General features: G+C 39.4%; 1 protein-coding gene across 3 annotated transcripts in view; it reads right to left on the reverse strand.

Moving 5' to 3' along the window:
* Positions 1-26,584, reverse strand: part of Tasp1 (taspase 1) — a 232,291-nt gene that overhangs the window by 55,510 nt on the left and 150,197 nt on the right. For all 3 annotated transcript variants that reach the window (XR_003843524.1, XM_029537039.1, XM_029537038.1), the window contains exon 11: positions 17,194-17,304. Coding sequence is in view for 2 of the 3 variants with exons in the window: in XM_029537039.1 (XP_029392899.1) it covers positions 17,194-17,304 (111 nt within the window). In the remaining variant the exon portion in view is untranslated. The remainder of the gene's footprint in view (positions 1-17,193; positions 17,305-26,584) is intronic.

Below are 26,584 nucleotides of genomic sequence, written 5' to 3' on the forward strand. Positions count from 1 at the left end.
ACACACACACACACACACACACACACACACACACACGCACATACGCACACACCTGACTAGTGCAATCATTTTGATCTGGTTGGTCAGAGTGCTGACTTCCCTGAAATTGAATGAATAAGGAAAAAAAAAAGCCAACCAGAAATCCAGATATCTATGGTACATGAGAAGCTCTGAAAGGCTGAAAGCTCAGAGCATCAAGAAGGTGTTATCACTTGACAAGATCTTTTGCTTGGCAGGCAGAGAACACAGCAAGCAATTCAATCAGGGAAATTTAATGGAATTCTAACCATACTCTTAATTGTTCCAAAGAGTCAAGGAAGTGCTGCTGGACCAAGGTTCCCACAATGACGAGCTTTGCACTATGTGTGTTCCCTTCTCTTCCCACTGGAAGTGTCACTTATGTAAACTGTTTTATCCTATCTAATAAAAGGAAAGGGAGGGGTTACAAAGGTAATCTATCACTAAAAGAGTGTATAGACAGCACTATGACTTCTCCTTCATGCTCCTTAACATGGAATGGCTTGAAATAGCTCCAAGGAAAATCAAATCGGGGCTAAGATGGAGACTTAAGATAGAAGAATCCACTGCTAATTGGCCTTTCTGAAAACATAGTGTTTGAAATTTCAGTAAAAGATTTTTCTGAAAAAAGGAACAAGATAAAGGCTATAAAGGAGGCCATTACAAGCTAAAGGAACAGCACATGCCAAGGTCCCAAGGAGTTAAAAGAACCTGGAAATTTAGAAAAACAAAAATAAGGTGAAAAGGGCCAACATAATAAACAGGACCAGAAATGAGGCTGAAGGGTCAATTAGACATGATATGTCACAGAGTACTTGCCTACATTCTCATCTTCTAAAGAGTAGACAGTTATCAGGGAGGTGAAAATACTTTAAAACAGTTTTTAGAGAAGAAACTAAACAGGCTGTTCTTTGGCCAAGTAGCTGTTAGGAAAAGGGGTCAAAAGACGGCAGAGGAGGCTTCTGTGAAGGTCATGGGGAGAGTTTCTTAGGTAGTATGGAGCTAGCTGTTCCCTGAACAGCCACCTTTCTTTTTTGCTTAATACAACATGTCAGGGTGGCTGGAGGTCCACTGTTCCTCCTCACAGGGATAAATTATGCTGCATCAGATTCTGCTTAACATAAAAGTGAGGCAAGCAGAGGTTTGAATGGATTCAGCTCAGTGAACAGAGAAGTGAGTCACTGCTTCTCAGCAGAAGGCCCATGTACCAGCATGGAATGTGTGAGAGTTGGTTACTGATGTCAGTCCCCCTTTTAAGTCAGGTCATTTCTATGTCCTCCTAACATGATACAATGTCAACTCAGTGTACTAAGGATGGATGCCAGAATTCTGGGCATTGTGAGGTTGACTTGTGAAATTCCTTCTCTGATCCAAGGCTCTGAATTTATTCCCTCTTCTTACTGGTTCACTGGGCACTGTTAATCTCTGGAATTCCCTGTTTCCTAATTTAGCAAAGCCTAAATATGTTAATCTTAAAGCACTGGCTATGATATTTTTTGGGATTCTTTCTTTTTTTCCTTTCTTTCTTTCTTCCTTCCTTCCTTTTCCTCTTTCTCTCCTCCTCTTCCTGTTCTTCTAAATAATAAAAATCCTGAAATTCTTTTCCACCTTGGTTATGGAATTTTAATGGCTCTGCTTGATTTCATGGCATATATTAAATATCTCATACTCTCTCAGAAGCCTTGGTCAGTGGAAACTGTAGTAGTAACTTTGAAGTTTTGGATTCTTTAAAAAACATGGAAATATAAGAATATGCTTTTGTTTTAATCCCAGGTGTGAGACATGGGGCTGCTTTGGACTGTCCACAGCAGCTGACTATGATTTGCCTCATGCTCTAGTAGGGGTGTGATTTTGCCAGCTGCAGACAGTTTCTGCAATTGTGTAATGTCTGAAAATCTGGGAACTTTTCGGAGGGGATATAAATGCTAGAACCCCAAGAGGTGGGGTGGGTTGCTGTTGGTTGCCATTTGTTACGTAACCATGCACAAAGAGGAAACAACAAGAAAAAATTAAATATCCCTGAGAGCGAAGACCAAACTTGCCCCAAGGAACTTAATACCTCTAATCAGCAGGAAGTAGTCTAATAATAACATGCCCCCCCCCTTCAGCCCCTGACTTTACTCAGGGATCTCTTTCCTTTCCCTTCTGTCCTTTTTTCTCTCTTATCTAGTGTTAGGGGGTTGAAAGGAGAGAAGAAAAAGGGTAGAAAAGGGTAGAAAGGAAGAAAGGAAATCCCCCAACATAGCAAAAGACAGCTACAGGAAACCTTTCACTGTGTCTAATAAGTAAAATAAAAAGAAGAACTACAGAATAACATCATAAATTTCTTAAGACTGGCAGATAGGGAAAATGAGTCACAGGATCCAGCAATACCTTCCTGGGCATATACCCAGAAGATGCTCCAACTTGTAATAAGGACACATGCTCCACTATGTTCATAGCAGCCTTATTCATAATAGCCAGAAGCTGGAAAGAACCCAGATGTCCCTCAACAGAGGAATGGATACAGAAAATGTGGTACATTTACACAATGGAGTACTACACAGCTATTAAAAACAATGAATTTATGAAATTCTTAGACAAATGGACGGATCTGGAGGATATCATCCTAAGTGAGGTAACACAATCACAAAAGAACACACATGATATACACTCACTGATAAGTGATTATTAGCCCAAAAGCTCAGAATCCTTAGAAGGGGGAACAAAATACATGGAAGGAGTTACAAAGTTCAGAGCAGAGACTGAAGGAATGATCATCCAGAGACTGCCCCATTTGGGGATCCATCCATAAACAACCACCAAACCCAGACACCATGGCAGATGCCAACAAGAGCTTGCTGACAGGAGCCTGATAAAGCTGTCTCCTGAAAGGCTCTGCCGGTGCCTCACAGATACAGGAGTGGATGTTCACAGTCATCCATTGGACAGAGCACAGAGTCCCCAAAGAAGGAGCTAGAGAAAGTACCCAAATTAAAAAATTAAAATGCTAAATTAGTGGAACCTTAAAAATTTCAGAAAATCTAGAAAGAAAAAGAAAGGTGAAAAATAAGGATTCATATCTTGACACATGGTAACAAATGAGCAGGTTGGTTTGTCAGTTGTGCTTTAATTTATACAGGGCTGGAAAGATAAGTTTCAACCAACTCTAAAGGAAAAAAAATACTTATAATGAGGAAAAAACAAAGCAAAAGCATGTAACTGGAAGAAAACACATAAACAAGGCAACTTGTAAGCAAATTTATCTTCTTGTCCATAACAGAGGAAGAGACTGAAAATGAGGTCCACAGGCTGCATACTATGAAAAACCTAATCATTGAGGGAACAAATATGTAAACGCAGGATGGTACATATGTAATAGCACCATACATAAGTAAGAGGACAGTACAGATATAATATGACAGTGCATATGTCATTGGACAGTACATAAGCAAGAGGGTGGCTTTAGGAAATGAAGAGTCCTTAAAAGCCGACACAGGGCAGATGGAGATTTAAACTTATCTTGTGTCTTCCAATAAGATGTAGTTCTCTTGTGTAGTTTCTTCTGTCTTCTGACAAGGATAAAACTAACATGCTAAAACAAACATCCGCTACTTGCTTTAATTACATTTTGTTGCATTTATATGGGTTATTTGAAGTCAGAAAAGAAGAGAAAGACCCAATTCAAAACTAGGATAAAAGTTACAGCACACTAACACAAAGCAAATAATATGGGAATCAAAATCATATTACTATGCAAAATAAATGAACACTTACTTCCTCAGATATCTTGACATTCTGGGGATATAGGAAACCTTCAGTCAATTCTAATACAGGCAACCAAAACAGAAGGAAATATGCTTGCTTTATGTATGTCTAGCAAAAAAGCCAAAGGAAGACTGCTGGGTAGCTTCATGTGGGCAGCATGCTCATCCCTGATCTAGCCAGCAAGGTCAGGCTACTACTCTGTCCCAGAGAGACAAGGTCAACCTCACCCAAAATGGGAATCTATATTATATGCTTCTCCCCTGTTAAAGGGGACTGTAAGAATGAAAGATATGGGAGAGTACTTACTACGCATGTGCATGAGCGAACACATGCAGGTGTGTGCACGCCTGAACCCACACACACACTTTCGCATATTGTGAGATATTGTGGGTACAGCTTTCTATACTGAACTAGGTAGAGGACACTACACTGACACATGACCTTTGGTTCTGAGTTTTCCAGGAGGCTTTCTCCTCCCATTCTCTTCTTTTCTACCTCCTTCCTTCCCTCCCTGAGTGTTTAAAAATTCTACGTGTTTTTTTCACTGAGCAGCATCTCTGCTTAAATAGAAACATAATGATGAACGTGTGCTAAATCTTCATTATCCATTTCATTAGTCACACACTAAGCACTTTAAATAATGATATTAAAACTGAAAAACCTTTGGTTCTGAGTTTTCCACCACTTGAAAATTAAAAAAGATTAGTGGAAAGAGTATACTTGAAAACTCTTTGAGAAATATGAAGTGCTTTATAATAACCATGTACTATTAGTACAATATGTGAATAAATTTAATTTGTCATGTTTTTCCCTGGCTAGCAATACAGAGAACAATACTTTCTCAAGATGCTGGGCTCACCACAACTCAGTCAGCCACATGATCACCATCAAAAATCACCAATATGCTTCAGTATTCCTAGTTGTGAAGCTAGAACAGCTACTAGCTTAGGTCTCCATAGTACATTGTCAAGTAACAATATTTTCAAATATGATGGCTGCCATGGAAACAACCATATCAAAGAATATCTGAATAAAGAGGTTAAGAGAAAACAGATATGCAACATACCCTCCCTCAATTCACATGAGGGAACATTTTTAATGCATTTAGCAACAACAGGAAATTAGGCCTACCGTGATTTAAACAAGTTGGAATTTACTTTTTCCTTCAAACAAGTACTCTGGTGCTAAGTAGCTTTTGCACTTGCAATAGCAGGTGCAGAGTCAAGTCTTTGATTACTATTTCTGGCTTATCTAGTCCACTATCACTCTACTTGTTTGCTGTAATTCCAGAAGTCACATTCGTTTTCAAACCTGAAGATTGTGGAAGAGATGATAGCCTTTTGATACGGAAAACAAACATTTCTCCATGCTTCTACATTTACTTGACTCCTTATTAAGTTGTAATTTTTACAAATAGAAAATATGTTTGAAAGTAACATTTTTATTCTTTCAATAAATTTAAGTCATTGTTTACTTAATGTTATAACCCTAATTAATTTCTCAAGATCCATAAAACACTTCTATAACTTCAGTTTTGCTAGATGGTACATAGTTTCATTTCAATTTAAAACCCCAAAGATTACCTTTCCTCCAAAGTCAGTATCAGCCTACAGAAGAAGCATCCCGTATGTAATATGGACATTACAAATACACCTGAACACAAAAACAATCAACCACCTCTCTCCTCTCAACCTCCCCTCTTCTCCCCGCCTCCCTTCCTGTGTGTAAAAATTCTACATGTTTATTTCACTGAATAGCATCTCTGCTTAAATAGAAGCACAATGATGAACATGTCACTATCCATTTCATTAACCACACACTGAGCATTTTCAATAATCATATTAAAACCGAAAAACAAATTTAAGCTTAATTCTAATTAATTAGTAGAGACATAAAAAACTAGTGCCAGCTAAATGGAAAAACACACCTCCAGGTAGATTGTTAGATTACAGTATAAGAAAATACTGACATTAGTTTTAACATAGTTTCAAGGCATAGGCCTTCAAAAAAAAAAAAAAACAGGTGTGTCTACATGGAAGTACACATGCTTAGCATGGATGATGCCATGTCTTCAACCCTAACAAAAAAGCGCTATGGTGGTTTGAATAAGAGTGGCCCATAGGCTCATATATTTGAACGCTTAGAAAGATTGTGGAAGTAGGTGTGGGCTTGTTGAAGGAAGTGTGCCACTGGTAGTGGACTTTGAGGTTTCAAAAACCCAAGCCAGGACCACTACCTTCCTCTCACCCTTCTGCATGCAGATACAGATGTAGAACAATCATCTATTTTTCCAGCACCATGTCTGCCTGTGTGCCAACATGCTACCCTGCCATGATGATAATGGACTAGACCTCTGAACTGTAAACAAGTTCCAATGAAATGCTTTCTGTTTTAAGAGGTGCTTGTGCTGTGATGGTATCTCTCTACAGCTGCAGAACAATCACCAAAACAGTTGCAGAGAATTAAATACAAATCCAAATAAAAGTATGGAAACTAAGTAAGACTGGTGTATTGTAACAACTGGTGAAAAACAGACCATAAATCTGCAAGAGAGCAGGGAGGGATATATGGAGAGGCTGGAAGGAGGACACAGAAGGGACAAATGCTATAATTATACTGTAGATCTCAAAAGTGAAAAGAAGAAGATTGGTGGATTGTGTCAATAGCAATGTCTTAGTTTTGTAACAGGTTATCACTGGAGAAAATTAAGGAATAAATAAACAGGTTCCCACATTGTATCTTTAAGTGGAAACTGAATGTTAAAATTGTACTGAATTATAAGTTTAATTTTTAAAAGTCAAATATTCAAACATGCAATAAAGCAACAAGGGCTAAGAAGAAACTTAAACCTGACTAGGCAGGTAGAAAGAGCAGTGGGACAGTTAGGGATTCTCATTACTCTTTGAGGAAATGAAGTGAGATCTGAGCTCCTAGTGGTATAAAGTGGTGTAAAGGGATAAAGAGAAATAGGAACAGGAGGATTAAATGGGTTAGGGAATGGGATGGCGGGGAAGAGAGAGGGATATGGTAAGGCATAACTAACACTAAAGGTCTTGTGAAAAGCCACACGGAAATCTACTACTGTAGAAGGGTCACCAAATAAATATATTAAAGGAATGTATATGGAGCTACCACATAATGGGAAGCATAGGACCCCAACAATACGTCGTATGCTACCAAATAAAATCATTTGTGCTAGGAATGGGTTACCTCTTTTTCAGCTGTTGGCCATTGGAGTCCCATAGATCCCCTTAAACATTACAGGCTATGCCAATGCTATTGCTTACCCTCCATGACCTGATGGTAAGATCCTATCATTAAACAACATATACTTATGTCATAGAACATGAAGAAATCTAGCTGGTACTCAAGTGCAAGCTTTAACCCTACTAAATAATACTCACGGTGCTGAGCTGGTATATATCCACTAGAGGAGAAGAGTTCTCTACCACACTGAGCCACAAACCCCGTGAGCCATAATATGATCGTCATGTATGATATGCCCAGCGGTGGAATAGTAGCATGGAAGTCAGGAGTAACCAGGCATATTTAATTTGACTTAAGCCCTACTCCATGAGATGGGGCCCATACCTGATCTTGTTAAGGAGACCAAATAATGAGGCTAAGTCATAGCTCTCATGGGAAATCTACTATTGCTAAATGCACATAGCAATGAAACAACTCCTGGAGAGATCCTGCTATATACCACTCTACTCCCAAAACTGTGCCTTGTTCAACCCTCAATAAAGAACCTGCTTCTTGCAGTACACAGTAATTAACAGAGAAACCCACAACTGGAAAACATGTGGAGAAGACTTTGAAATGCTTGTCCCTAAGTGAGATGTCTTTATCAAACCCTACTCACAAGGCTCGGGAATTTATACAAAAGGAAAGACAGAGGGTTTAAAGAGCCAAGGACTGTGACTTCAAGGAAACAGCATTTTCCAGACACAACAGAATAGATGCAAATATCAATTCACAGAAACTGTGACCACACGCATAAGACCTGCACAAGCTCAAGCTAGACAAAATCCCAGCATGGAAAGGGAGAAATGGGCACTAAATCCTACCCAGAGACAAGAAGTTATTCAGAAATTGAAAGGTTCTGGGAGTTTTCTTCAATACCATGACACTATGTATATTAACCACCATGGGTGGGCAGGTTCCACCCATGTGAGGAGTAGTGGGCTAACGTAAATTGAGCTCTTTTGTTTGTTTGTTTGTTTTGTTTTGTTCTGTTTTGTTTTGTTTTGGCTTTGGTTCTTAAGAGAATGGGTAGGTAGGGAAATGGAGGAACACTTGTGAGAAGAGAAATAACACTATCCAAATACATTGTATGAAATTCTCAAAGAATAAATAAAACCATTCGTCTTAAAAGAGACAAAACTCCTTCCACTTTATGTCTGTGCCTGGAGCTGATCCTGTACCACAGCACTCTGTACCCAAATACCACCAGGAGAGAGTTGGTATTCCCAGGAGTGCTGACTCACCTGTGAGCACAAGTAAGACCACCACTTCTGCTTAAATTCCTGCCTCAACAGGGACCCACCCTGAGCCATCAGGAAACAGGAACCAAGGAACAGCTGGGCACAGGATCCTTCCAGTTTCCTCTGCACATCAGAGCTGACCCTGTACCATAGCGTTTTGTACCCAAATTCCTCCCAGAGAGTACTCGGGAGTACTGACACACAGGCTTGCAGGAGGGACAAGCCACAGTCAGAGACAGCATGACCAGCTAACAACAGAGATAACCAGAAGGCAGTAGGCAAAGGCAAGAACATAATAGAAACCAAGGCTACTTGGCATCATCAGAATTCAGTTCTACCACCACAGTGAGCCTTGGATAACCCAACACATCAGAAAAGCAAGACTGGTTTAAAATCACATCTCATGATGATGATAGAGGTCTTTAAGAAGGACATAAATAACTCCCTTTAAAAAATACAGGAAAACACAGATAAACAGCTTGAAGCCCTTAAAGAGGAAACAAAAATCCCTTAAAGAATTGGAGGAAAACACAACCAAACAGGTGAAGGAATTGAACAAAGCCATCCAGGGTGTAAAAATGGAAATAGAAACAATAAAGAAATCACAGAAGGAGACAACCCTGGAGATAGAAAACCTAGGAAAGAGATCAAGAGTCATACATGCAAGCATCACCAACAGAATTCAAGAGAGAGNAGAGAGAATCTCAGGTGCAGAAGATACTATAGAGAACATTGACACAACAGTCAAAGAAAATGCAAAATGCAAAAAGCTCCTAACCCAAAACATCCAGAAAATCCAAGACACCAAACCTAAGGATATTAGGTACAGAAGAGAGTGAAGATTCTCAACTTAAAGGGACAATAAATATCTTCGACAAAATTATAGAAGAAAACTTCCCCAACCTAAAGAAAAAGATGCCCACAAACATACAAGAGGTCTACAGAACTCCAAATAGTTTGGACTAGAAAAGAAATTCCTCCCCTCACATAACAGTCAAAACACCAAATGCACAAAACTAAGAAAGAATATTAAAAGCAGTGAGGGGAAAAGGTCAAGTAACATATAAAGGCAGACCTATCAGAATTACACCAGACTTCTCACCAGAGACTATGTAAGATAGAAGATCCTAGGCAGATGTCATACAGACTCTAAGAGAACACAAATGCCAGCCCAGGCTACTATACCCAACCAAACCCTCAATTACCATAGAAACCAAAATATTCCATGACAAAACCAAATTTACACAATATCTCTCCACAAATCCAGCCCTACAAAGGATAATAGATGGAAAAATCCAACACAAGGAGGGAAACTACACTCTAGAAAAAGCAAGAAAGTAATTTTCTTTCAACAAAGAAAAGAAGATAGCCACACAAACATGAAAATAACATCAAAAATAACAGGAAGCAACAATCACTATTCCTTAATATCTCTTAATATCAGAGGACTCAGTTCCCCAATAAAAAGACATAGAATAACAGACTGGATACATAAATGGGACCCAACATTTTGCTTCATATAGGAAATGCACCTCGGTGTCAAAGAAAAACACTACATCAGAGTAAAGAGCTAGAAAACAATTTTTCAAGCAAATGATCCCAAGAAACAAGATGGAGTAGCCATTCTAATATCAAATAAAAGCAAGGAAGGATACTTCATATTCATCAAAGGAAAAAAAAAATCTACCAAGGAGAACTCTCAATTCTGAACATCTATGCTTCAAGTGCAAGGGCACCTACATTCATAAAAGAAACTACTAAAGATCAATGCACCGCACACAATAATAGTGGGAGACTTCAACACCCCACTCTCACCAATGGACAGATCACGGAAACAGAAACTAAACAGAGACAGATTGAAACTAACAGAAGTTATGGACCAAATGGATTTAACAGATATCTATGAAACATTTCATCCCAAACCAAAAGAACATACCTTCTTCTCAGTACCTAATGGTACCTTATCCAAAATTGACCATATAATTAATTGGTCACTAGACAGGCCTCAACAGATTCAAGATTGAAAATCTCATGCATCCTATCAGATCACCATGGACTAAGGCTGGTCTTCAATAGCACTACACAACAGAAAGCCCACAAACACATGGCAGCTGAAGAATGCCGTACTCAATGATAACTTGGTCAGGAAGAAATGAAGAAACTGAAGACTTTTTAGAATTTAATGTAAATAAAGGCACAACACACCCAAACGTATGAGACACAATGAAAGCAGTGCTATTAAGAGGAAAACTCATAGTTCTGAGTGCCTCCAAAAAGAACCTGGAGAGACCATATACTAGCAGCTTAATAGCACACCTGGAAGCTCTAGAGCAAGAAGAAGTAAATTCACCCAAGAGGAGTAGACACCAGGAAATAATCAAACTCGGGGCTAAAATCAACCAAATAGAAACAAAAAAGAACTATACAAAGAATCAACAAAACCAGGAGCTGGCTCTTTGAAAAAAAAAAAAAAATCAACAAGATAGATAAACCCTTAGCCACACTAACCAGAGAGCAGAGAGACAGTATTCAAATTAACAAAATCAGAAATGAAAAGGGAGATTATCACAACCAGAAACTGAGGAAATACAAAAAAATCATCATATCCTACTACAAAAGCCTATATTCAACAAAACTGAAAAATCTGGATGAAATGGAAAATTTTCTAGACAAATAACAAATACCATCAGACAAACCATCTAAACAGTCCCATAACCCCTAAAGAGTAGAAGCAGTCATTAAAAGTCTCCCAACCAAACAAAGCCCAAGACCAAACGGGCTTAGTGCAGAATTCTATCAGACCTTCAAAGGCCTAATACCAATACTCTTCAAGCTATTCCACAAAATAGAAAAAGAAGGAGCACTACCCAATTCATTCTATGAAAGCACAGTTACGCTGTGTATTCTCCCTTGGAGATGGAATGGTTTCTGTCTATTCAGGAACTTGTCATAATTTCCTTTCACAGAGGACTTTATAAAGATTTTATAGAGATTTTTTTCTACTTCTATCATGTTTAATGTTCCAAATTGATTTTAAAAACTGCTTGAGTGCATATTACTTTTAGCTTCAGAAGATATCATGTATATTTAAGAGGCATTTAACTATTATAAATTATTTTGATGACTTAAAAAGTGTCAATACTGAGTTGTACATTTTAAAATAAATTTTATTGGTTTAATAAAAAATGACAAAACTCAAGCAAGTTTTTAATTATAGATATCTGTATTTTAAATGATCAATATTTCTGAAATAGAGTGTAAAGAGGACAGTCTGGCATCTAAGGAATGTGGAAGCCTCCTCTGTGTCCTAAGAGCTAGTGAAAAGCTGAATGCATAAGTTACCCTTCATATTGCAGAGTTAAAATATACATCAAAAGCAAATTAATGGACTGGCTGGTGGTGACACATGCCTTTAATCCCAGCAGAGGAAGAGGCAAAGGCAGGTGGATCTCTGAGTGTTTGTGGCCAGCCTGTCTACAGAGTGAGTTCCAGGACAGCCCAGGCTATTGATTACAGAGGCATATTAAAGAAGAACAGGTTTATTTTACATAACAGTATGAGAGCTCACGATAAGAAAGACACAGTAGCAGAAGTTTGAGACAGCGGCCTGCAGTGTAGACCCAGGTATGGGGCAGACATGAACACTCATGGCCAGCTCACTTTCTCCTTTGTCTTAAGTCAGTTCAGGACTCTGGCTCATGGAATGGTGACACCCACAGCTCAGTGTGACTCCACATATCAATTAACCTAATGTAGATAATATCCCAAAGGCGTGAGCAGAAACTTGTCTCCTAAGGAATTACAGATTCTGCCAGGTGGACAATCAGCATCACCAATCACACTGAACAAAATGAAAATATCAAAACCCATCTTTGATCCATGAGAGAAATGAGGTGATAGAACTGCTTGCCCTAAACAGAGCAGAATCCACCTGTGGAACCAGTGCCAAAGAAGGAATAACTTGAGTTAATGTGACTGATATATTGTAGTTGCTGGAGATTCATTGTGAAAAGTCTGACATGAGGTTAAATTCCAGTCATAGGAGGATACCTACACTTTCATAGGCCTAAACTCCAGAAATTAGAGCCCGTTCTCACATTGGTGTCTCTGTAATAACAGACACCTACTTAAAAGTAGCCCAAAAGCTCAGAATACACAATACAACTCTCAAATCATACAAATCATATGAAGAAGGAAGACTAAAGTATGGATGCTTGAATCCTTAGAAGGGGAAACAAAATATTCACTGGAGATAAAGGGGGAGAAGGACCTGGAAGGGAGAGAGGAGGGGGAGGGAAAAGTGGGGGCAGGATCAAGTATGGGAAGAGACAGGAGAGAAGTATAGAGCGTCGGAAAATTAAACAGAAATATGTAGCAGTGGGGGATGGGGATGGATGTGGGGTTAGCCACTAGAAAGTCCCAGATGCCAAGGAAGCAAGAGGTTCCCAGGACCCAGTGGGGATGACATTAGCTGAAATACCCAACAAAGAGGAGATAGAACCCGTAGAACCATCTCCAGTAGATAGCCCCCCTACCCATCTCAAAAATTTTAACCCAGAATTCCTATCTAAAGGAAATGCAGAGACAAAAAAATGGAACAGAGACTAAAGGAAAGGCCATTCAGAGACCAGCCCACCTATGGATACATCCCATATGCAGACACCAAACCAGACATTATTGTTGATGCCAAGAACTGTTTGCTGACAGGAACCTGATATAGCTGTCCCCTAAGAGGCTCTGCCAGCACCCTGACCAATACAGATGCATATACTCACAGCCAACCATAGGACTGAACCTGGAGACCCCAATGAAAGTGTTAGGGGAAGGAATGAAGGAGTTGAAGGGGATTGCTAACCCATAGGAAGAACAACAATATCAACTAACCTAACCACTCAGAGCTCCCAGGAACTAAACCACCAAACAAAGAGTCCACGTGGAGGGACCCATGGCTCCAGCTGCATATGTAGCAGAGGATGGCTTTATCTGGCATCAATGGGAGGGGAGACCCTTGGTCCTGTCTTGATACTGCAGTGTAAGGGAATGCTAATGGAGAGGTGGGTGGGGGAGCATCCTCATAGAGGCAAAGGGGAAGAGGGCTGGGATGGGGGTTTGCAGAGGGGAAACCTGGAAGGGGGAACAACATTTGAAATGTAAACAAACAAAATAACCAATTAAAAAAAAAGTCATTGTGATGAAGGACAGTCTTCCCCAGCAGGCAGGCATCTGCTACTGAGCCGCAGTCACACCTTTGTGGTTTTTATTTTGAGACAAGATCTCACTAATTTGCTCAAGCTGCTCTTTAGCTGGTGAGCACTGTGCCTCAGCCTCCCAAGGAGCAAAAATGACAGGCCTGCACTACCAGATTCCACAAGAGAATCTGATTTTTAAATGAGCAATATATCTAAGATATATCTCAAATTTAAGACATACATACAGTCAACCAGTTTGTGAAAATATGATCAATAACTGTCAGGCAAATCTAACTTTAAAAAAATCAAAGCAAGAATAAGTTATCTATTAACTTCAATAAAAGCATTCTGTTCTTCAAAGGCTTCACCCCTGGAGAAACTCTAATTTTACCAGAACCTAAATTTGTGTGGTTTTATCTAAGTCTAAACAACCAAGGGGAAGAAGAAAACTCAACTGTAGCCCCACTAACCATCATATCCCTCCTGAACATTGTGTTATAAAGCGCTTCTCCCAGCCTGAAGCACCATACACTAAAGGACTTTTTACATGACTCCTTTATACAGCATAGTGGACCACAACACAGGGAAGACCCCAGAGTTAAGATGGTGGGTGTGGGAATAGTTAGGGAAGGAGATAGATATGATCAAAATACATTATATAAAATTAATAGATATGCTGCAAAGAAATGAATTCATTACAGAAACATGAATTAACTTAGCTATTAATTTTGTTATATAGACATATAAGGAGTGTCAAGATATTTTAAGTCACCAGGTATGGTGGTACACTATAATCTAGTGCTTGAGAGGCTAAGAAAGAGGACCAGAAGTTTAAGGTCAGCTGTGGCTATGAGACCAAGGTGGGGGCTAGGGGAAAGGAAGGCCTTTAAGTGAATATTTAAATTATATTATTGTGTCTACATACTTATTTAAAATGTTGATAAAGGAGATAACTAACAGATAGGAGACTATGAAGACAAACTTTTTATTAATGCTTTTTTTTTCCTAACAAAAAGAAGGAGCTTCAGATGAACAAACTGGAGTTTCTGACTTGGTTATTATATAAAACTTTTCTGTTGATGTTACAATGGTAATCTTTAAATTGGTTTTTACAATTTTTGTAAAAATTACATGAAAAGTAAAAATAGAATTTCATATTTCGGGGCTGGTGAGATGGCTCAGTGGGTAAGAGCACCCAACTGCTCTTCCAAAGGTCCGGAGTTCAAATCCCAGCAACCACATGGTGGCTCACAACCATCCGTAACAAGATCTGACAGCCTCTTCTGGAGAGTCTGAAGACAGCTACAGTGTGCTGTAAAATAAATAAATAAGTCTTTAAAAAAAAAAAAAAGAATTTCATATTTCCACAAGATGAAAAAGTAATCATTAACTTACTTCAATCAGCCTGAAAAGATTTCAACCATGCCACTCTAGACAGGAACCTGGTATCACTGCTAAGTCTTAATATAGGTTTTTTAAAATTGGTATATTATTTGATATATAAGGATCGAGTACATTTTTGGAACATGAAGGAGTTTTGGGGATCCTGAAGATCTGCCTCCTCATTCTACAGTGAAGGAAAGGAACAAAAAGAACCTGTTTTTTTTAGACAAGCAGGTAATTATAGCACCAGGTCACTAAAAGAAATCAACCTCCTTGCTCTTAGTCCAGGCCTCCACTAAATCTAATTTATTTCATTCCAAGTACTTTGTAATGATCACATGTGCTTCCGGAATTTTTTTTTATTTCCTAATCCCATGTCCAAATCATCTGATTAAAAAGAATTTTAGATTTATAGACTGACTCCAGTAGAAAACCATGAGAATTTAGCATGGCCAAGGAATTTTTAAATTTCCTCTTACCTAATGTTCTTGATCTTAAAAAAGAGAAAACCACTTACGTAACTTGCTACACCCAATGGATGAAACAAAAAATAAAGAGGGCCAGCTGTCTCTAGTCCGAGGACTTCTTTTATATTTTACACAAAATTACAGAACAAATCAATAATCACTGGCTAACAGACTGTTTCTCCCAACAGTACCCCAGAACACAGATGCTTCCTGAAATCCAGGTATCATCAGAAAAGGAACAGTACAAAGCAATAAGTATATATATGAATATACAAAGACAAGGAGCTAATGTGGTGCTTATGTAATTAGCAGCAAGGTGAGCCAACCACTAAAATGAGAAAAGATAAACAGCTGTAATGTGGACCCTTTTTAATAACCGCCAGCACAGACTGGGGAAGAGAGGTGGGGTTGGATGTGTGGGTCCAAGGCTACCCAATGGAGTCTGCCTCAGCTGCAGATCTAGAAAGTATACATTTAGGACCATGCAGCCAGGCCCAGTGAAAATTCTTTTATAGCTCTCAAATAGAACTAGAGTTCAACAGACTGAACACAATTGTCACCCATGGTTCTCTCAACAAGCTCCTGCATCCCAGTGCATCATCTGCCAAGCAGACAATCCTTCTATATGTCGTCTGCAACCTACATGCTCTGAAAACCTCACCCTCACTGACACGGGCACAGAAGTCACCCAGAGCTCAGCATCTGCTGTCCTTCCTGAACTCTGGAGCATGACCCATTGCGTCTGAGTCCAGATCGAGCCTATCTTGACCCAACCAGCAAAGTTCAGCTCTCTGATGGCCAAGCTACATCTTCTCAAATGGGATAGTAAATTCCCCCAAGTGTGTTCTTCTGGAGAAACTTTCATCCCCAGGGTACCTGTCTCAGGGTTTTTATTGCTGTGATAAAACACTGTAACCCAACTTGGGAAGAAAAGGATTTTCTCAGTGTATAACTCTCCAGTCTCTAAGAAAGATCAGGGCGGGAACTCCAGGAAGTTGGAGGCAAGAACTGAAGCAGAGGCAATGGAGGAACACTGCTTATTGGCTTGCTAAGCTTCCTTTTATATACAACTCAGGACCACCTGCCCAAGGGTAGCATTGTCCACAATAGGCTAGGCGTTTCTACATCAATTATCAAATAAGGAAATGCATCACAGGTATCCCTAGAACTAATCTAATGGCGACATTTTTCTCACTTGAGGTTTCCTTTACTCAAATTACCCTAGCCTGTCGAGCTGACATAACCACTAGCCAGCACAGTAGCAAACAGTCTTCTTTAATCTTAGAGCTATTGCTTATCAGTTAGAAATTCTTCATTTTATCCTTCACCCATATAATCTAATGTATGATTTCTAAACCCTGGTTAGAGCAGGAGTCCACCATCTATTTTGTCTCAAAACCTAAGTCCCAGAATTTTCTCTGGTGTGTTCCTCAACTAAAACCAACAAGGAAATTTCCTTCCTCCAATCTCAGATTATTCCCCTACACACACATCTGCGCATCTAGTTAGACGACTCGGAAAAAGTCCAGGCAGGATTCCATCTTGATACTGGACAGTGGACATGGCAATAAAATGTGCAGGATACAACCTTGACTTTATCAAAAGAATGAATCCAATTTGTATTTCAAATAAGCTATATAGCACATTGTGCCTTGAATTTCTTTGTCAGAATTTTATTCTAGTGCTTGGTATTTTAATGCTAGATAAGGTCTCAGAATCTAGACACTAAAGTAGTTAAATTGCTGATATCATACTGTAGTAGCTACTGTGATAGAATTTCTGCTCACAAGTAATATTAACTGAAGGTCTACAGGCATATGTGGAAAACCTGATTCCTCGTGTACACATCTCAGAGAAATTCTCTACATTCACAAGGTGTCCTTGTCTCAGCATTCCACTTACTGATAAATTTGTTTTGCATAGTCTCCAACAGAGCTTGGTGAGCATCTTCAGCTTGTAAAGCATGTGAACATTCTCTAGCCAGGATGGTGCGCACAAGATGCTCTCCACATCCTACAAGTCCAAGAAAAACACGGTTGAGGAAAAGCAATACTGAAAGCTTTGATTGTTTCATTAACATAAAACCCCCTTTTGCACAAGTTACAAGTAGTTATGTAGCAGGACAACTCAGTGAGGGAATAAACTGACTTCTGCAAACATTCTAGTAATTTCAGTTATGAGATTCAATTCAATATAAAGAAGCATAGTTCTGTTTAATCTCAAAAGAAAACAGGTAGAAATAAAGGAAACCCCTCTTTCAGAGGAATAATGTATGTAACACAGGCATATAGATTCCGCACCTAGGGTTCTGTCTCACTCCCACTAATGAGTAACTACAAATCATCATGTTGGGTAGCTTAGCCTCTCATTCAAAAAAGGGGGGGAGGACCTGCAGCTGTTTACCATTTTCTTTCTGATTCTCCACTTCCTGGGTGACTGGGAAGAAACGGAGGCATCCAGGTACAGTCTGAATCTCTCTACCTGTTGTTGTTCATGAGAGTCATATACCAACAATGTGGAGAAGACAGAGGAAAACAGCCCTCTCACATCTTACAGCCCTTCTCATGTTCATACAGCTTTCAGAAATAAAACCTCTATGTCATTCTAAAGAAAAAGTATATTTGGGGGCTAGAAAGATGATTTGCAAGTTAAAAATACATGTTCTTACAGGAGACCTAGGTTCAGTCCCCAGCACCTACAACTAACTGTCTGTAACTCCAGATCTGACACCCTTTTCTGACTGCTGTGGGCACCAGGCACATACATGATGCACATACATTCATGAATGTAAAACATTCATACACATAAAATAAAGAAAGAAAAGGATGGAAGGGAGTGAGGGAAAAGGAGTAAAGGAGGGATGGGGAAAGGGGGGGGGGAGTTTTGACTGTGAGATGAACTTGGAACACTCAAGACTCATTTAGTGCAAGTAGGCTCAGGCATGTTGCTCTATTCCCCAGTGTAGGGGAATGCAGGGCAGTAAGGTGGAGGGGAGCATTCTCATAGAAACAGGAGGAGGGAGGATGTGATAGGAGGGTTGGGGGAGGGGAACATGGAAAGAAGATACTGTGGAAAGAAGATAACGTTTGAAATGTAAATACATAAAAAGAGTAATGAACATTAGATTTATGGCAGTAGCTACTGTGAAGTAAAGTCAAAAGAGACTTATTTTAAGGACTGGTGAGTTCTAGTAAAAAATTTCTTGGATGGAAGCAGTTTCCTTTCTACCAGAAAACTTTTCAATATTTGAATCTGGTATCATGATCTAAGTGTGAACCTAAAAGACAGGTATATTTCAGCTACCTGCAGAAGGAGCTCACAAAGTGTTTCTAAAAGCCATCAGCAGGACTAGGCACAACTTTCTGCAATATGCATAACACAGAAACACACATGTCAACAAAGGAGTCTTAACGATTAAAATGAAACTCGGACTAGAATAGCTAAGTTAAGCATTAAGCAATCACTTTTTGTTTGTTTAAAAGTTTGTTCATTTCTCTTTTAAATATATACATAATGTGCATGCCTGGGGGTCAGAGACCAGAAGAGGCTGTCAGAACCCTTGGAACTAGAGTGGCAGACAAGCAGTACTTAACTGCCATATGGGTGCTGGGAATCCAAACCAGGCCCTCTAGAAGGGCAGCTAAGTGCTCTTAACCACTGAGCTATCTCTCCAACCAGACACCACTTCTAAATAACAGTTTGCTGGGACAACGCTAAGGATAAAACTCTGACTAGGGAAGAACTCAACCGCAGAGCTACACTTCCATCCCCAGCCTTGTATCTGTACATAAATGAGAACTGATACAATACTTAGTTCTCTTCTGGGTAGTATTAGTATGATGAGAATCAAGCATTATTGATACACAATGAAGAAGCTAGAGAAAGAACCCAAGGAGCTGAAAGGGTTTGCAGCCCCATAGGAGGAACAACAATATGAACCAACCAGTACCCCCAGAGCTCCCAGGGACTAAACCACCAACTAAAGAGTACACATGGAGGGGACCCATGGCTCCAGCTGCATATGTAGCAGAGGATGGCCTTGTTGAACATCAATGAGAGGAGAGGCCCTTGGTCCTGAGAAGGCTCGATGCCCCAGTGTAGGGGAATGTCAGTGGGTGGGTTAATGAGCTGGGGGAGGGGGAGGGGGATGGGGGGAGGTTTCAGAGGGGAAAGGAGGAAAGGGGATAACATCTGAAATGTAAATAAAGAAAGTATTTAATTTTAAAAAACAAAAAAGGTGGAGGCAGGAAGATCAGTAGCTCAAACTGACCCTCAGCTGCACAGTGAACTAAAGGCCAGCATATATTACATTAGTTATCTCAAAATGAAGGAAGGAAGGAACAAATGTGCTTATTCATCATCAATAAACATGAGAGCTGATTGAAAAGTGAATATATAATGTTTGTACAAGCATTAGTGACGGGCCATTGAGATGGCTTGGTGAGTAAATGTGCTTCAGGCTAAGACTGACGACCTGAGTTTGACCTCAGGAAACTACATGGTAGAAGGAGTAAAGCAACTGCCACAAACCATCCTTTGATCTCAACACATGGATATTTTTTATGCACACATGAAAAAATATAATTTTAAAAAACGTGCTAGTCAATTTTGATGTGCTAGTCTTAATATGATACAGGAAAGAAAAAGTTCAAACATTTTCCTGCCTTTCCTATAGGATACATAGAAGGTTCAAATTTTTTTCTATAGAAGTATCCAAGATGATATATGAAGGAGATATTAGATTACATCACTTATTAAAATAATAACTGATCAGGCAATAAAATTAGTGATTGTTAATATCAGAAGAAGACATATCATAAAAAGTCCTTTATGTTTCCTGATAAAATTAAACATAGTTGTGTTCATTACCAAAGCAATTACATTTGTATATGATTCAGCTATAAATTCTATTGTCAATTTCAAGAAAGTGAGAGCATCTACAAAAACTATTGTCAACATGTTTAGTCGGTAATGAAAGTCTAACTACTGTCTGTATCTATCACTTCTCTTCAGCAGTATGCTGTAGATGCGAAGCACTGCAGTAAGATGATATAATAAAACAAAAGAGGAAGAAGAAAATAAGAAGAAAAAGGGAAATAAAGGATAAAAAGCTGAGCAGGGTGGCAGTTGAGAGGTGGAGGCAGTAGAATCAGGAATTCAAAGACAGCTCACTACATTGCAAATTCAAGTCATCCCAGGTTATAAGACATTGTTTTCAAATAACCACACCCAAACAAAACAAAATTTTAAAATGCATATGTTTCAAAAGGAAGAAATGACACTGTCCCCATTTTAAAATGGCACATTTTTTTAGAAATGAAATCCAGCCCTAGGAGAGGACTCTACAAAATAAACACTAGTGGTATGCCTCAAAAATCCCCTCTCAGATCAGTGACCAGGGTAAGTGTCTGCAGACTTGTCTGTTACTTACTAGTCTCTCAAGTGTGGGCCTGACCTTCACTTACTCTTAGCCATCCATCCATCCATCCATCCATCCATCCATCCATCCATCCATCCATCATTAAGCTACTTTCTCCTAGGTCAAGTATATTATATTAACAGCTTACAATTCTATAGTTCCGAGTTCTACAAAGATTATCAGACTCTGCCTGCCTACCGAGAACTCACACAACTGCAATGCCAGCTGGCCTGGATGCCAGTGTGCTGACTGAATAGCACAAACTGCAGAGAAGCGGGAGTGGGTGGGTTGGTGAGCAGGGGAGGTGGAAGGAATGGAATAGGTGGATTTTGGAGGGGAAACTGGGAAAGGGGATAACTTTTGAAATGTAAATAAGGAAAATATCTAATTAAAAAAAACATTTACTGATAAAAATAGAAAAGAAAAATAACAAAATTCATGTGAACACAGATATACATGCACACACATGCGTGCACACACACACCCTCTAGATACAAAACAAACAAACAAGCTAACAAACCTCTGCTATATTGGAGGTATTATCACCAAAACTGATTTCAAATTATACTACAGAACCACAGTAATAAAAACCAGCTTAGTATTGCTACATAAACTACAGACAAACGGAGACAGAATATAGAAGCCATATGCATGGGCATTTAACTATGGTCACCTGACTTAGTCAACCCACTAGATAAATCAGTAGATACCTGTTTTAGCAAAACAACATTAATAGGTCCTCTTTCACACTCAGGACCTCCTGAACCATAAACTTTTGACCAAGTTTTTGGTACCAGGCATGAATTCCCTCATGCGAAACAGACTTTGGCAGTAATCAGGCAGCACTGGTTACCTCAATAGCCTTCATGTCTCTATTGCACTAGGGAGACCTTGTCTGACAGGTCAGTATTGCAGCATTTAAGGCCCAGCACTAAGTAAAACCAGTTTCTCCCCAGCACCCTGTGTAGGACCTTAAGCCACTATGAAAACTAGATAGCTTCATCTTATGTTCCCTATAATTCAGAACCAAAGTGTATTGTGCCTTCTTCTGTACTGGACAATCAAGAGCAATGGCAACAGCCTATATTGTTTTGGTGACCTGTGGTCCTTTCTGAATAACTATGCATGGAGAGTTTCACTTAATAACTTATGTCTTCTTGGGGGAAAGCATTGTCCACTCACACAATGTACAGCAATTCAAACTGTCTTATATTGTTGTTTTAAATAACCTAAAAAGCAGGGGTATTCTGATGTTAATATTGGGCCCCCAAGACCTGCTTGTCTCAGAGAGGAAAGAATCTGCACATAGAACCAAGTTGCATGGTGTGAACTTGACCCCAAATTATCTCTGATTGGTAAATAAAGATTTGATAGCCATTAGCTGGGCAAAAGAGACAAAGACAGGATTTAGAGTTCCTGGGCTTAGGGGTCAGAGGATGACCACGAGGAGGAAGAGAAGGTGAATGGAGGAGAAAGAAGCTGCCAGGGGTTAGGTGAGTTCAAGAGAACATGGTCCTGAGAGTTGACCAATAAGAGTTAAGCCACACAACTGGCGGCTATCATGTAGAAGAATGAGAATTGATCCATTCTTATCTCCTTGTACAAAGCTCAAGTCTAAGTGGATCAAAGACCTCCACATAAAACCAGAGACACTGAAATTGATAGAGGAGAAAGTGGGGAAAAACCTNGAAGATATGGGCACAGGGAAAAAATTCCTGAACAGAACACCAATGGCTTGTGCTGTAAAATCAAGAATTGACAAATGGGACCTCATAAAATTGCAAAGCTTCTGTAAGGCAAAAGACACTGTCAACAAGACAAAAAGGCCACCAACAGATTGGGAAAGGATTTTTACCAATCCTAAATCTGATAGAGGACTAATATCCAATATATACAAAGAGCTCAAGAAACTGGACTCCAGAAACTCAAAAAACCCCATTAAAAAATGGGGTACAGAGCTAAATAAACAATTCTCAACTGAGGAATATCGAATGGTTGAGAAACACCTGAAAAAATGTTCAACATCCTTAGCCATCAGGGAAATGCAAATCAAAACAACCCTGAGATTCCATCTCACACCAGTCAGAATGGCTAAGATTAAAAATTCAGGTGACAGCAGATGCTGGCGAGGTTGTGGAGAAATAGGAACACTCCTCCATTGCTGGTGGGATTGCAAGCTTGTACAACCACTCTGGAAATCAGTCTGGCGGTTCCTCAGAAAATTGGACATAGTACTACTGGAGGACCCAACAATACCTCTTCTGGGCATATATCCAGAAGATCTTCTAACTGGTAATAAGGACACATGCTCCACTATGTTCATAGCAGCCTTATTTATAATAGCCAGAAGCTGGAAAGAACCCAGATGTCCCTCAATAGAGGAATGGATACAGAAACTGTGGTACATTTACACAATGGAGTACTACTCAGCTATTAAAAACAATGAATTTATGAAATTCTTGGGCAAATGGATGTATCTGGAGGATATCATCCTTAGTGAGGTAACCCAATCACAAAAGAAGTCACTAGATATGCACTCACTGATAAGCGGGTATTAGCCCAGAAACTTAGAATACCCAAGATACATTATGCAAAACAGAAGAAATCCAAGAAGGATGACCACTGGGTGGATACTTCATTCCTCCTTAGAATAAGGAACAAAATACTCATGAAAGGGTATAGGTTCAGAGTCAAAATTTAGAGCTAAGATGAAAGGATGGACTATCCAGAGACTACCCCATTCGGGAGTCCATCCCATCATCAGCCACCAAACCTAGATACTAATGCTCATGTCAGCAAGATTCTGCTGAAGGGACCCTGATATAGCGGCCTCTTGTGAGGCTATGCCAGTGCCTGGCAAACACAGAAGTGGATGCTCACAGCCAGCTATTGGGATGGAACACAGGGTCCCCAATGGAGGAGCTAGAGAAAGTACCCAAGGAACTGAAGGGGGCTGCATCCCTGTAGGTGGAACAACAATATGAACTAACCAGTACCCCCTGAGTTTGTGTCTCTAGCTGCATATGTAGCAGAAGATGGTCTAATCGGCCATCACTGGGAAGAGAGGCCCCTTGGTCTTGCAAACTTTATATGACCCAGCACAAGGCAAGGCCTGGGCCAAGTAGTGGGAGTGGGTGGGTAGGGGAGAAGAGGTGGGGGGAGGGGTATAGGAAACTTTCGGGATAGCATTTGAAATGTAAATAAAGAAAATAATAAAAAAAAGAAAGAAAAAAAAAAGAGTTAAGCCACCCCAGATGAAACACAGTAAGTAATAACTCAGGGTTATAGATAGAAAAGTAGAGTCTAATAGCATAGAGGGTAGATATCTGCCAGGCTCTTATGCTGTTTAAGGCTTATTGTAAATATAAAGATTGTGTGTGTATGTGTGTTTTATCTAGGAACTATACGGTTAAAGGTGGAATGGAAGCCCTGGATCAGAATTAAATATGTTCTACAACATGGATATATGATCAAACTGTCTTCTAAAAGTCCATTTGTACCCACAGATTAGTGCTGACTTCAGCATTGCTTAGAGAAACTTCTTTTTGCAGTGAGCTGCAGTCAATCCAGTGATTCACAACTGCTTAAAGTTGTGAACAACTGTTTGGTGCTCAGTCCGAAATAGGACATTTGTACCAAGCCCCCTTTAAGTTCAAGGACTATAATGTAGGATTAAGAAGAATATAAGAGCTGGAAATAGAAGAGAATACGCTGAGAACTGTCATTATCTAGACATGACATGATGGTTGGTTGCATTCATGAATTCACAGTAGTTAATATTTACCTGAAAATTTCCTGCACAAGACCAAGCCAGTCAATGTTTCAGTAAGGGTGTGGTAGGACATATAAGCCCCACCCCTTCTGCAGCAGCTGTCAGCAATTGATGGCTCCTGGATAAGTAAGCTATTTTTTTCTTTCTGGGTGTTGCCATCATATAATGTAAGCTTTTTATAGAGCCTAAAAATGACATTAGCATTTTTAAATGTAACTCGTTATTTCACAAATTTTTGTTTTGACAGACTATTTTTCTTCTATAAACTGTTCTAACCTCAATTCTGAGATCAAGAATCCCCAAAAGGAGAAAAACTAAAGTTTCATACATAAGAGAGAAGGACACTATATTCCCAGGCAGCCAGCACATAGGAACACAGGACCAGCAGCAACAAAAGCCCACACTCAGTATGTACTAATGGCATACCACACATCTCCAAGGAAAACTGATGATTTTGAAATACATATGTCATCGTATAAATGCTGCCATTCACTCTCACTGAAAGTATTGGGCATCTGAAAAAAAAAAAAAATCTTTCAACACAGCCCTGTTAGAAGTCCACAGGGACAGATAAGTAATGAGTAAAGGCCTTTCCAAATTTAAAAGGAAACATTTGGTACTTCAGTTTCCAGAATTGCAACATCTCTTTTTCAACAAAGAAATTTATTACACAGTACGTCACCTTTTCCCTGTCAGGGGATTTACTGCCAATTCTGGAGTTAGGTTACTTCTGGTTTTCAAGCCTGTCTTGTGAAATTACAGAAAGGGTTGCCTTAAAAGTGATAGAACACACATGAGTTCAGTCTACACAGTGTCCCCTTGGCTACCAAACCTGGAAGCTATTATATACAAGAGGAAAACATAAGGAGCTTTATAAAGAGATGGAATAAGTGGTGAAGATATCTAATACAGTCAAGTCCAAAGGCTAGCTCACCAACCACACAGAGTAATTCTCCAATGTGTACTTAGTTCTATGACATAATTCTCATCATACTTTTGAGTATTTATAGCAATAGTATCAAAAACAACTCAGGCATTTTCATGCACTCTTTGAGAAATGGTGGGTACAAGAAGAAAAAGCATTTTTATTATGATGCAGAGGTACCATCCCTCAAAAATATATGACTAATGTATGCTTTAAATTCCATACTTAGTCATGACAGAAAATTATGTCAAACAGTTTTAATTCAACACAGATGAAGATCTGATCTAAGATATACAATATCAATCCAATGTTTATCACTATTGGCAGTTTTACTGAAAAGATATAACAAACTACAAAAGTTTTAACTGTCTAAACAATTAGCTACATAAACAGGAAACTTTTTGGTTTTGTGAATGTGATCCTGTCACAAATTAGAACATACTTAAAGAGACTGAAACATAAGTATAAGACTTTCCACTAAAGTAGTGTCTCATCAGAATGTTCAAAGCTCATACGCAACTGCCCTCTTCCCCAGTCTCTATCTGCTGCCCCTTCCTTTGTCAAAATGGCATCTCAGGTGAGAATTAACTCGGTGTTCACTGAGGGTCATGATGCAACAGGATCTTTCTGCTGTCCTTAAACTCAGCTAAATCACAACACTGAAATGGGCACAGACAAATGGACAAAAATGATTATTTTTTTCAAACGAGAAGCAACAGCCTACATCAGAAGTGTGTTTCTAATTGTTATTGGCCCTAGATATATATCAGTACTGTGAAAAGTGAGAAATGCATTACACAGAAAATACATTAGGCTTACCACACCTGAGACCTTAATTAGGGCAATGGCCCTTTAAAAAGTAACACTGTGATGCTCAGATGGTGTTTTTTGCCAATCTCTTATCTAGGTTCTTGCTCTGTTAAAAAGTGGACCTCAGACAAGGGCAGCTCCAGATGTCAAACCTGAAGTGAATCCATTGGGATCTCCATACCTTGGCTTCCTGATTTGAAAACTCAAAAATGGCTTCATGTAAATGACATTAACCTTCTCACAAGAAAAAATATACCTGTAAGTACTTTAGAAATTCAGGAAATCGCCGGGCGTGGTGGCGCACGCCTTTAATCCCAGCACTCGGGAGGCAGAGGCAGGTGGATTTCTGAGTTCGAGGCCAGCCTGG

Source organism: Mus pahari, chromosome 3 (assembly GCF_900095145.1).
Source record: "Mus pahari chromosome 3, PAHARI_EIJ_v1.1, whole genome shotgun sequence".
Classification (NCBI taxonomy): domain Eukaryota; kingdom Metazoa; phylum Chordata; class Mammalia; order Rodentia; family Muridae; genus Mus; species Mus pahari.